Below are 14,210 nucleotides of genomic sequence, written 5' to 3' on the forward strand. Positions count from 1 at the left end.
TATTGCTACACCATATTCAGGGGAGCTATTCCAAAGGAAAATAAGTGATCCTCACAATTACAGATGATGCATTCAAACAAATACTAAATCAGAACAACTTAGAAGCAGGCCCCTGGGAAACAAACAAAAATATAGAAAACAGGAAATAATGTAAAACAACAACAACCTGATCCGTATTTTCTGTGAGATGATGAGACATGTTATTGTCTCAATAACATGAGACAAACTCATGAAAAACAGGCAATCTGAAAATAATACATGAAGTATAAACAAACCTAAAAATGGCAAATTAGGTACTGTCAAGTAAGCAGAATTTAAAGGATTTTTCCTGAGAACATATACAACTGAAAGACAGGAAACAAACAGAAGCAATAAATAAATGATACATGAAAACTAACATAAATTTGAACAAACTTCATTTTAGTCAGAAATCTTGCTCCTCTGTGTAAAGACAGCACAAATGAAAGATGCTGTGAGGGAACTCCTAACAGAGAGACTCTCCTACAAAGCTTCCTAAGGCAGCAGTGGTGCTGTTTTTAAATAAAAGAATCAAACAACATCTCACTATAAAAACAACAGAGTGAAGAAAACAATTCTTTGTGAAAAGGACATAATTCTGAGAGAAAAGAAATGTGAACCTGAAGTCCAATTTTTGAATTCTTGTATAATGGCAAAGCAAAGCCATTTAGAAATATGAAAAAATAAATATCTATGAAAACTGAGAACACAGTGCTGCTGCTGCTGCTAAGTCACTTCACCCGTGTCCGACTCTATGCGACCCCAGAGACGGCAGCCCACGAGGCTCCCCGTCCCTGGGATTCTCCAGGCAAGAACACTGGAGTGGGTTGCCATTTCCTTCTCCAATGCATGAAAGTGAAAAGTGAAAGTGAAGTCGCTCAGTCATGTCCGACCCTCAGCGACCCCATGGACTGCAGCCTACCACGCTTCTCCGTCCATGGGATTTTCCAGGCAGGAGTACTGGAGTGGGGTGCCATTGCCTTCTTTAAAGAACACACTAAGATCAAGCAAATATTTTTAATGGGAAGAGTCCTAATAAACACTGGGCAGGAATAAAAGCAGAAAAAAAAAAACCCCACCATAGTCAACTTTAGTTGCTCGAAATTAATTCAGTGGTTAAGGGGAAAACAATGACACAAATAAGATAAAAATATATACTTCTTTTTTTTTTTTAATATATACTTTCCAAAAGGCTGGGGAAGTAAAAGAGAATTTATTCTTGACACTGACAAAGAACAAGAAATTTTTAAGAAAATAAGATTTAAAAAAAAAATAAGACCATAAAGAACTAGAATAATATGAACAAACTAGATTTAGAAATGAATAAAGCACTCTATAAATGAATTCCATATTTCACAAATACTAAAAGACTACCTATCTAAATATATGATGTACTCGGATATTAACAAAATTCAGGTTATTCAATGAAAAAGAAATTGTACCATCAAATTCTCTGATCAGAATGTCATGAAATTACAAAATGATAAGAATGACAAAAGAACCATCTGAAAATGCAGACAATATCCTTATGTAATTCAATGAGAAAGTTGAAATGGAAATTACAAACGACTGAGAAATATAAAATAGAGTGTGGTAAATCTAAATCGCTGGATGCTGCTAATGCCAAACTCAGAACACAACATTATGATAAGAAAGTCTTATGTGATTAAACGATAAAAACTATGACAAAGTGAGAATATACCACAAAAATCTAGGGGAAAAAAAGAAGTAAGCCACAGCAAGTCAAATAAAGTAATTAAGAAACATAAATATAGAAATTAAACAACTAGAAAAAAATAAAAGAACCCCATGGGTACCAATGTAACAAATTTGAAGCTTATAAAAAATCTCTTAATAATACCTCTAGCAAGTATTTTCCTTTTTTTTTTAAAAAAAGAACATATAATAATATAATACAAAATGGTAATATAACCCTGGTAGAAGAAACTTTTCTTAAATTAACAGTATACAACTTCATGTCAAGAGTCTTCTTAAGTATTAGCCAACTGCATCTAGCAGTATCATAATGTAAATGGCCAAGCAGAATTCATTTCATGAATGTACAATGGATAAATGAAGAGAGACAATCATTTCTAAAGGGATATCTGACAAGATTCCACATCTACTACTGATCAAAATTTAGCAAAATATAAATAGGAGGAAATTCTCAGACCTAATCCAGAATATCCAAAAATTCATCCCAGAGGTCATATTTAAAGCACTCCTATTAAACTCAGAGAAAAAAATAAAGATTTCAATCATTTCCACCAGTTTTGAACACTGTTATGAAGGTGCCAGATTTAGTGAAGCTTACAAAAATATTAAAACAGAAAGAAAAGGGACATTTTCTGAGATAGATTCATGGATTTCTTCACAGGCACAGATTTTACTGCTGAAAAACACCTGGTACAGCAGCATTAGAGAGAGATATCATTTACCAGGAGAGGACAAATTGATCAAAGAAACTGGAAAGGCATTTAAAAAACAGACCCATATATTTATGGAAATTTACTACAAGAAAACAGTGGTAGTTTAAGAAAAGACTGAACTATAATCTACTACACACCACGGGGTCAGCTGGTTTTGTATCTGGGGGAAAACAAAGTCAGATATCCATATTGTACACAAAAATAAAATTAAGTTAGATCTAAATCTAAGAAACAAAATCATAAAAGGTTTAAAAACTGACTATTTTGATAACTGAGAAATGCGGAAGGTTGTTTTAACTTTATATAACAAAACCCACAAAAATAGAATTGTCTCAAAACAAAAAAATATCAAATTTCTATATATATATCAAATGTAGCTTAAACAATATATGAAGAAATGACAAACTGGTAGAAAATATTTACAAATAAAATTAATATACAGTTGTCCTTCAGTGTCCAGGGGGTGGTTCTGGGACCCTGTGAGGATACCAAAATTTGGGGATATACAAATCCCTTACATAAAATGGTACAGTATATGCATAAAACCTACACTTTTTTTTCCTGTATACTTTGTCATCTCTAGATTAATTAGTTAATATAATGTAAATGATACACATATAGTTGTAATTATTATAAATGTTATAGAAACAGATGCCAGCAGAAGGCAAATCAAGTTTTGCTTCTTGAAATGCATTACAATTCTTTCCCCCGCAAATATTTCTGATTTGAGGTTGGTTGAATCCACAGATGCAGAACCCATGGATAAGGAGGACCAACTGTTCTAATAACACAGAAAAAAGGCCATAGAAAAAAACGCAAGGAAAAAATGCACAGAATATAAACTGGCAATCCTTAGAAAAACTATTAAAGGAAAAAAATACCTAATGTTTTCTAATAATCCAAGAAATGCAAAGTAGAATATGAAATAATATTCTTTAATTATTAAATTTTAAAACCTTTAAGATACTAATAATACACAGCGTAAGGTAAAGGACAGAGAAAAAGAATTTCACAAACTTCAAATATGGTGAGGACAGCTTAATATTATGCCCCTTAACTAAGACCTGACTTAGACATCAAAAATAATTAAACAAGGGAAGCTGCCTGAGTACATGAAGTTTAAAAAGCAAAGGTAAAAAAACATTTATACATATATATAAAATATAAATGCTACACTTACATTTTGTAGTAAATATAGTTTGTATAGGCACAAAATAGAGGTTTGGAAAAGTACATCCTGAATGGTTAGAGTGGTGAGTTGTAGAAGAGCAAAATTTAAAAATTTAAGTGGGGAAGTTTTACATTTTTAACTCTTCTTCTGCCACCTTTAAGAGGTGGATGATGAGAAATATTAAGAATTTGCTGTCATCTATTACCACTGCTTGTAACATTTTTACTGTTTAACATTTGTCTGTTACTACAGAAGCAGAAGATATTAAGAGGTGGCAAGAATACACAGAAGAACTGTACAAAAAAGATTTTCACGACCAAGATAATCATGATGGTGTGATCACTCACCTAGAGCCAGACATCCTGGAATGCAAAGTCAATTGGGTCTTAGAAAGCATCACTACGAACAAAGCTAGTGGAGGTGATGGAATTCCAGTTGGGCTATTCCAAATCCTGAAAGATGATGCTGTGAAAGTGCTGCACTCAATATGCCAGCAAATTTGGAAAACTCAGCAGTGGCCACAGGACTGGAAAAGGTCAGTTTTCATTCCAATCCCAAAGAAAGGCAATGCCAAAGAATGCTCAAACTATCTATCGCAATATTGCACTCATCCCACATGCTAGTAAAGTAACGCTCAAAATTCTCCAACCAGGCTTCAGCAATATGTGAACCGTGAACTTCCTGATGCTCAAGCTGGTTTTAGAAAAGGCAGAGGAACCAGAGATCAAATTGCCAACATCTGCTGGATCATGGAAAAAGCAAGAGAGTTCCAGAAAAACATGTAATTTTGCTTCATGGACTATGCCAAAGCCTTTGACTGTGTGGATCACAATAAACTGTGGAAAATTCTGAAAGAGATGGGAATACCAGACCACCTGACCTGCCTCTTGAGAAACGTGTATGCAGGTCAGGAAGCAACAGTTAGAACTGGACATGGAACAACAGACTGGTTCCAAATAGGAAAAGGAGTACGTCAAGGCTGTATATTGTCACCCTGCTTATTTAACTTATATGCAGAGTACATCATGAGAAAGGCTGGGGGCTGGATGAAGCACAAGCTGGAATCAAGATTGCTAGGAGAAATATCAATAACCTCAGATATGCAGAGGACACCACCCTTATGGCAGAAAGTGAAGAGGAACTAAAAAGCCTTCTGATGAAAGTGAAAGAGGAGAGTGAGAAAGTTGACTTAAAGCTCAACATTCAGAAAACGAAGATTATGGCATCTGGTCCCATCACTTCATGGGAAATAGATGGGGAAACAGTGGAAACAGTGTCAGACTTTATTTTTGGGGGCTCCAAAATCACTGCAGATGGTGACTGCAGCCATGAAATTAAAAGATGCTTACTCCTTGGAAGGAAAGTTATGACCAACCTAGATAGCATATTCAAAAGCAGAGACATTACTTTGCAAACAAAGGTCCGTCTAGTCAAGGCTATGGTTTTTCCAGTGGTCATGTATGGATGTGAGAGTTGGATGCTCAGCTGTGAAGAAAGCTGAGCATCGAAGAATTGATGCTTTTGAACTGTGGTGTTAGAGAAGACTCTTGAGAGTCCCTTGGACTGCAAGGAGATCCAACCAGTCCATCCTAAAGGAGATCAGTTCTGGAAGGACTGATGCTGAAGCTGAAACTCCAGTACTTTGGCCACCTCTTGCGAAGGGTTGACTCACTGGAAAAGACTCTGATGCTGGGAGGGATTGGGGGCAGGAGAAGAAGGGGACGACAGAGGATGAGATGGCTGGATGGCATCACCAATTTGATGCACGTGAGTGTTGGTGAACTCTGGGAGTTGGTGATGGACAGGGAGGCCTGGCGTGCTGCGATTCATGGGGTTGCAAAGAGTCGGACACGACTGAGTGAACTGAACTGACCTGACCTGTAACATGATTCACACACACACGCTCACACATGCACATGCGTATTGTGCCTATTATATTCTGTATACAAGCATGTTTTACTTTGTGATCCTCTTTACTATTTAAATTTCATTAATACCTGTGTATTACTTTTATTATCAGAAAAATTACTCAAAAGTAATTTTTTTCTTGGGGTTTAAAAAAATTCCAATGATTTATTTAAGTACATTGAAAGAGAGAGAGAGAGACAGACAAATGGACAGGCAGACACACAGAGAAAGACAGGAAAAAAAAAAAAGAAAGGAAAAGAACCTACCCGAATTATGAATCTGATTGCTGCACATCCAGAAGTCGCCATGACTTTTGCACTATTGGGGACGAGATTAAAAAGTGTAGGTACAATGGCTTCAGCGCCATGATCAAACTTGTTTCCCAAAACTGTTGAAAGATGGCTATAAAGGAAGACAAAAAATGTTGTCTTAGAAAAATAGTTTAACATTAAATATAGGTAGGACCATGTAATTTTAAAATATTCTTTTACTGAATTAACCTAAAATCTTTATTTTAACCAGTTCTAAAATGGCAGAAAAACAAAAGAGAGAAAGGGAAGTGCAGATATTAAGTATTTCTTTCTTCTCCCTGACCTTTTACTGTCTAGTGCAGAGTTGACTTTGGCATTTTAAGCATCTCTCTGCAACAGAGAAGCCATTTGATCTCAGAATTTAAGCATGAACATGACAGGTAAAACACTCAGCTTTGACTGTCCTGATGTTTAGTCTTTATCCATCAGATATTTTCATTCTGATGCCCCAGTATCAATCTTATATTCAACATACTGTACAAACAAGTAAAATCTTACCCAAATCAGTGTTCTGCTATTTGTATTAATGGTACCACTACTATTTCAGTCACAAATACTTCCTGACATGTTTGGTGTAGGATTTCAGAATTCTTGATTGAAAATAGAACTCTACCATACAATGGTTACCAGCTTCCCTGGTAAACCGACAGTAAAGAATGGTGGTTCAGTCAGTAAAGAATCTGCGTGCAATGCAGGGTACTCGGGTTCAGTCCCTGGGTTGGGAAGTTCCTCTGAAGAAGGAAATGGCAACCCATTCCAGTATTCTTGCCTGGGGAAAATTCCATGAACAGAGGAGCCTGGTGAGCTACAGTCCAGGGGGTCCCAAGGAGTTGGACACAACTGAACAACTAACACACATACATTGACTGGAGCTTCCCAGGTGGCGCCAGTGGTGAAGAGCCTGCCTGCCAATGCAGGAGACATAAGAGACGTAGCTTTGATCCCTGGGCAGGGAAAATCCTCTGGAGGAGTGCGTGGCAACCCACTCTAGTATTCTTGCCTGGAGAATCCCACAGACAGAGGAACCTGGCAGGCTACAGTCCATGGGATCGCACAGAGTTAGATATGACTGAAGTGACTTAGCGTGCACAGATGCACTGGTTAGTTGGGTGACTCTAAACAAATGTGTCTTCTCTTTCCAAATTTGCAGTTAAACAACTAATCCAGCCTAATTAATTTGATATGGTTTGCCGTCTATGGGGTCACACAGAGTTGGACACGACTGAAGTGACTTAGCAGCAGCAGGAGCAGTATGACTTTAGGTAAAACACTTATGAAGAATGCTGTAAATACTCACATTTCTACATAGTTATACCTTATTTAGAATACAGTTAGCTCCGAAATATCAGATTCCTGATTCAAAGCAGTATTCAGACCTATTTACTAGTGTTCAGTTACACATTCAGTTTTCCCTTGTGAAACTCAGATGAGAAGCAGGGGAGGCCACCCGTGCACTGATGTTGCTGTCCTCCTTTAAAGTGTGAGCCTTTTGTTCTGGTCAGCAGGTGATGTCCTTTGGAAGTAGCCTCATCTTTCCCAGCTTGTTAGGAGGGGTAGCCTGAGAGTACTCAGCTTCGAGTAGCCTGAGCAGTACGATTCCTACACAACAGCCTTTCTGGGGTCTCAAATGCATGCCCTGGGGGTTTGACAAGGTCTCTCCAGTCTGGTTCCTCAAAACTTGAACCTGTCCCAGCCCATGCAAGTTCTGGGAACTGTTGTTTACCTCATGGCTTCCAGCAGTAGGTCTTTCCTGTCCCCAGAGAGTTGTACGTTTCACATGCACAGATTAGTGTTCAACTAGACTCATGGATCCCCTATGCAGACTTCTATGGCTCTTTTTCTGTTATAGCTCTCTTCTCCCCAGTATTCTGCACTGAAAAGTTTAGCCACTTCAGCTTTCAGAACCTCCCATCTCTTGTTTCTTCTTCAACTGAGTAAGACTGTCTTGCTCTGCCTGGGTTCTCCCTCCCCCTCCACGGTTCAGAAATGCATCCAGGTCAAAACTGTGCTGATGGTACTGTTCAACTGATATGTTTCAAGAATTACAGTCCTGCTCTGTCTGCTGTCCATTATCTGTACACAGTTGTCTTATACATTTTCTTCAGTTTTCTGCAAGAGGGCTAATCCTATACCAGTTATTGCATCATGGCAAGAAGCGGAATTCTCATCATGAAGTATTTTCCAAGGTTACAATTTGAAGATTTTTGTTTTGTTTTGTTTTGCTATCAAGAGATACTCAATTATTTTGGTATATTGACTTGTATCTAGCAACCATGCTACATGGTTCCTTAATTATAATCATTTATTAATTCTTGACTTTTTCTGCATGGATAATTATATCATCTGTTAATAAGGGCAGTTTTGTTCCTTTTCTTGCAATCCTCATAGTTTTTATTTCCTGAGTTTTTTAGTTTATTTTTTTCTGTTCTGACTAGGACATCTAATATGATCCGGATTATAAATACTAATAGTATGTATCTAAGTGTTCCCTCTCAAAGGAAGGCTTATACAACAATATATACAACAAATTTTTTCTTTTTGGTCAGGAGCAGCAGTAAGAAGAGTTCAAGTGTTCTACCATCCTTAAATTATAGAAAAATATAAACATACTGAATAGGTTTAGACTTTGATAAGTTAATGATGGATGTTACAATTCGAGGACAATTGCTAAAATGTCAGAAAAAAAGCTTAATATCCAAATTAGCAAAGAGAACATTACATAAGAAGAGCCGGTTCTGAGACCCATTCATTTTTTTCTTATACTCACAGAGTTAGTGACCAAAAATCTACCAGTCGACTTTTGACATATAAACATAGTTCAAAGTTGGTATAAAGTACTATTAAGAAAGATTTTTTTTTTTTTTCAAAATCACACAAATTTAATCCTTATGCATATGATTTTTGGATCATGCTTTAGGGGGGTTATCTTACTAGTGCTTTACTGAATGAGTAACTCAATCAATGAGCACGAAATTAATTCATAAAAAATACTTATCACACAAAGAATATACTTACGCTACAGTAATGCAAGCTTCTCTAACCACTTGGGATCTAAGATCCTTAGCGGAAAGTTTAAGTGCTCCATCCAACAAGCGTAAATGCTGGAAAAAGCAATCATATTGTGCAGCTCCAGCAACAAGCAATGATCGAATTTTCTTTAGCTGAAATAAAGAAAATTTTCATTACTGACATTAAAAAGTAAAGCAGTATAAAAAAACAAACAACTTCCTAAACATTATTTGAACAAAATTTTAAAAGTTTTCATTAGATTTTATAACTATATTCAGACATTTTAACAGCACTAAACATAAACAAACATGTGAAGAAACAAAACAGCTTTCTGGAAAAGAACATTACAGATTCAGTTATATGTATAATAGACATATATAATGTTTGAATATATAAATAAATCTTAAAGTTTTAAGGGAGTCTATTTAAAATTGTGACAAAAGACATACTCAGGTGCACATCTGTGCTCACACACAGAAGTTAAAAGTTTACCTAAATAATACCCATTATTATGTAGAATCTCATATTAATCTTGGAAAAGGCAATGGTACCCCACTCCCGTTCTCTTGCCTGGAAAATCCCATGGACGGAGCAGCCTGGTAGATTGCAGTCCATGGGATCTCTAAGAGTCGGACATGACTGAGTGACTTCACTTTCACTTTTCACTTTCATGCATGGGAGAAGGAAATGGCAACCCACTCCAGTATCCTTGCCTGGAGAATCCCAGGGACGGGGGAGCCTGGTGGGCTGCCACATATGGGGTCACAGAGTCGAACACAACTGAAGTGACTTAGCAACAGCAGCATATTAATTTCTGAGCTTCTCTAAATTTTTAAAGATATCTTTCAAAGTTAAAAAAGATGAACTAAAGATGGAAAGTATAAAAAAATATTGTGGATATTAAAAAAATAGTTGAAAGAATATTATATAACCTTAAGTATATATAAGAAGGGAAACTATCGTAAGCAGAAATCAGGAGGCATCTAAATGAGATTAACTAAAAAAATCACAATATGGTAGGAAAAAATTATCTGCAACACAACAGTACAATGCACAAGGAATGGCAATAAAGTGAAAAAAAGACAACCAAATATTACATTGGCTAAAATAAATACAAGGAAACGTGTTCAACCTTACTGCTGCTGCTGCTAAGTCGCTTCAGTTGTGTCCGACTCTGTGCGACCCCAGAGACGGCAGCCCACCAGGCTCCCCCGTCCCTGGGATTCTCCAGGCAAGAACACTGGAGTGGGTTGCCATTTCCTTCTCCAATGCAGGAAAGTGAAAAGGGAAAGTGAAATCGCTCAGTCGTGTCCGACTCCTAGCGACCCCATGGACTGCGGCCTACCAGGCTCCTCCGTCCATGGGATTTTCCAGGCAAGAGTACTGGAGTAGGGTGCCATTGCCTTCAACCTTACTAGTGATAAGCAAATGCAAATTACAACAAAGACATACCATTTTCCTTCCTTAGATGGGCAAAAGTTAAGACTCAGTAAAACCCAGTACCAGACAGAAAACATATATTCTTACTGTTAAGTAGATCATGAATGACTAATATCTTTGTTCAAAATATTTTGGCAATATCTACTGAAATAAAACTGTATCATCTATTCTTTACCCGTCAACCTCATCTATAAAAATTTAACCTACAAAAATAAAAACACCACTGTTATAGATACATGCATAGATGTTTATTGTAATATTGTTAATACAGCACAAAACAGAACAAGTCCATCTTACTTTCTAGAAACATACAGCCCACCAAAACTGAATGAAGAATTAACAGGTAATCTGAACAATCTGATCATTGATCATGAAAAATTTATATAATCTGCAATTAAAAAAAGCTCCCTGCAAATGGAAGTCCATGACAAGATGGTTTCACTGAGGAATTCTATCAAACATACAAAAAAGAACTTACACCAAACCTTCTCCAACTCTTCCAAAAAGAGGGACTTCCCTAGTGGAATGGCTAAGATGCTGCACTCCCAATGCAGGGGGCCTGAGTTCAATCCCTGGTCAGTAACTAGATCCCACACGCCACAGCTAAAAGAGTCCCCATGTCACAACTAAGACTTGGTGCAGTCAAATAAATAAATAAAACAAAAAACTAAAGTAGAGGGAACCTTCCCAAAGTAATTCTATGAAGCCACCATCACCCTACTACCAAAACCAAAGACGCTACCAAAAAAGAAAATTACAGGCCAATATCTTTGATGAATACAAATGAAAAAATCCTCAATAAAATATTAGCAAACTGAATCCAATTACATATGAAAAGGGTCATACACTTTGATCAAACTGGATTCATCCCAGGGTCACAAGGATGGTTCAACATATGCAAATCAAAAAATGTAACACAGCACATCATCAAAAGAAATCACATGATCATCTCAACAGATGCAGAAAAGAATCTGACAAAATTTAACAACCATTTATGATAAAAAACTCTTACTAAAGTGGGTATAAAAGAAACATATCTCAACATATCTCAATAAAAGCTATTTATGACAAACTCACAGACAATGGTTCATGACAAACCCAAACAACACTCAATGGTAAAAAGCAGAAAACACTGCCATTAAAATCGGAAACAAGACAAGGATGCCCACTCTACCACTTCGGTTCAACACAAGATTTATTAAAACTCTTAGTAATAGGAATCAGACAAGAAAAAGAAATAAAAGGTATCCAAATTGGAAGGGAAGAGGTAAAATTGCCATCACATGCAAGTAACATGATTTTCTGGAAAACCCTAGAGATGCCACAATAAAACGATTACAACTACTAAATGGATTCAGCAAAGCAGCAGGATACAAGATTAACATATAGAAATCAGTTGCATTTCTTTATACTAACAATGAAATATCAGAAAGTAAAAAAAAAAAATCTTTTAAAACCACATCCACGGTGGCTCAGACAGGAAAGGATCTGCCTGTGTTTGATCCCTGGGTCGGGAAGATGCCCTGGAGAAGGAAATGGCAACCCACTCCAGTACTCTTGCCAGAAGAATTCCATGGACAGAGGAGCCTGGCAGGCTACAGTCTATGGGGCCACAAAGAATTGGATACAACTGAGGGACTAACACTTTCATTACATATATATTACATACACACACACCTAGGAATAAACCTGACCAAGGAGGTAAAAGACATTCACTAAGAAACATAACACACTGATGAAGGAAACTGTAGATAAATCAAAGACATGAAAAGCTATCCCATGCTCTTGGACTGGAAGAATGAATATTGTTAAATGGCCATACTACGAAAGCAATCTACAGATTTAATGCCATCCCTATGAATTTAGATTCCTACCAAAAGTGCCCAAGGGTTCCCTTTACTCCACAACTATGTAACCCAAAGGAAAGCCACGGCACTGGGGCATCAGGGAAGCTCAACAAGTAACACAGGTGGAGACAGTAACAAATGGATGAGAAAGACTCTTCCTGAACAGCAAAACAGAAAAAAAATGCACCCTGAAAAAGGCCTAATATCTCAATTTGTTTTCCAGAGTGAAATACTACTTATCAGACTTTATTTCACAAGCAAATACCAGATAGTACTACTACTAAATTTCCAAGTTTTTGAAAAAGAACACTAGGGTGGCGGCGGGGTGGGGAGGAAAGAGAGAGAGAAGAAAATAAAAAATAGAACACTTACTGCATTGGCACGCTGATCCCAGTCGTGTTTGTCATCTGACAAAATTTCCCTGATTTTATTTAACGTTTCTTCAAGTTCTCGACTAGAATAGATCTTAAAGAAAAGATGCAAAATGATAACATTAATATTTCTTGCCACAACAAAATGATGCCCTGATGTTTAAAATAATCATTTAACAGTATTTTTCCCATTTTAGCACCATTTTTAAAATGAAGAATGGAAATACATTACAAACAATAATAAAATAAAATACTTTATCTTCCTTACCAGTTACCTAGTTAAGGGTATTTTCTCCACTCATAAGTAACTTCAAATACACTCTTGAAATGCTTTGTCATTTAAAAATGAAATACAAATATCCTACAGATTAGTAAAAATAGGAATGATTCCTCTAAATGACTTCAGGTATATAACAAATCTATTGATTTCATAGAGAGTGAAAAAGTTAGCTTAAAGCTCAACATTCAGAAAACTAAGATCATGGCATCCAGTCCTATCTGCTGCTAAGTTGCTTCAGTCGTGTCCGACTCTGTGCGACCCCACAGACGGCAGCCCAACAGGCTCCCCAGTCCCTGGGATTCTCCAGGCAAGAATACTGGAGTGGGTTGCCATTTCCTTCTCCATCCAGTCCTATCACTTCATGGCAAATAGATGGGGAAACAGTGGTTGACTTTATTTTGGGGGCTCCAAAATCACTGCAGATGGTGACTGCAGCCATGAAATTAAAAGACGCTTACTCCTTGGAAGAAAGGTTATCCAACCTAGACAGTATATTAAAAAGCAGAGACATTACTTTGTCAACAAAGGTCCGTCTAGTCAAGGCTATGGTTTTTCCAGTAGTCATGGATGGATGTGAGAGTTGGACTATAAAGAAGGCTCAGTGCCGAAGAATTGATGCTTTTGAACTGTGGTGTTGGAGAAGACTCTCGAGAGTCCCTTGGACTGCAATGAGATCCAACCAGTCAATCCTAAAGGAAATCAGTCCTGAATATTCATTGGAAGGACTGATGCGGAAGCTGAAACTCCAATCCTTTGGTCACCTGATATGAACAACTGACTCATTTGAAAAGACTCTGATGCTGGGAAACAGAAGGGGACAACAGAGGATGAAATGGTTGGATGGCTCACCGACTCAATGGATGTGAGCTTGAGTAAATTCCAGGAGTTGGTGATGGACAGGGAAGCCTGGCATGCTGCAGTCCATGGGGTCACAAAGAGTCAGACACGACTGAGCGACTGAACTGAACTGAACTAAATTGCATTCATATGTTGATACGTATTTGTTTTAGGTTAATACCTCCTCCACCCCTGTCCATGCTAGACAGCAGCCAGGAGAGATGCTCACTTTGTTTCCCTCAGGAGCTAACTGCCAAACACCTTTCACTCACTTAACAAGTGTTCACATAACAAGGATGCAGTATTCTAGGCATAAAGGACACTATGGTTACCAAAAAATAGGCATGGTTTTTGTCTCAGCAGCATATAATCTAGTCAAAAGAGAAAAGAATTAATCAAATTATATAAAATATGAAATTACAAATAGAAAGTACCACCAAGGAGAATTACACACTATCATGAAAGTGTACATATAAGAGGGAAGTGAACCAGTGAGGAAAGTCAAACATAAACTGGGGCAGATATCATCAGACAAAACAGAGATCAGTGAACAGCATGTGCCAAAGCCCTGAAAGAAACTGAGAGAAGG

The 14,210-nt window shown here is 37.2% G+C and overlaps 1 protein-coding gene across 31 annotated transcripts in view; it reads right to left on the reverse strand.

Annotated features, from left to right (window-relative positions):
- Positions 1-14,210, reverse strand: part of CLASP2 (cytoplasmic linker associated protein 2) — a 174,674-nt gene that overhangs the window by 85,788 nt on the left and 74,676 nt on the right. For all 31 annotated transcript variants that reach the window (XM_061395783.1, XM_061395781.1, XM_061395779.1 and 28 more), the window contains 3 exons: positions 12,506-12,598; positions 8,853-8,998; positions 5,793-5,928 (listed from right to left, as the gene is read on the reverse strand). In XM_061395783.1, the coding sequence (XP_061251767.1) occupies positions 5,793-5,928; positions 8,853-8,998; positions 12,506-12,598 (375 nt within the window). The remainder of the gene's footprint in view (positions 1-5,792; positions 5,929-8,852; positions 8,999-12,505; positions 12,599-14,210) is intronic.

This window comes from Bos javanicus, chromosome 22, assembly GCF_032452875.1.
Source record: "Bos javanicus breed banteng chromosome 22, ARS-OSU_banteng_1.0, whole genome shotgun sequence".
Taxonomy (NCBI): Eukaryota; Metazoa; Chordata; class Mammalia; order Artiodactyla; family Bovidae; genus Bos; species Bos javanicus.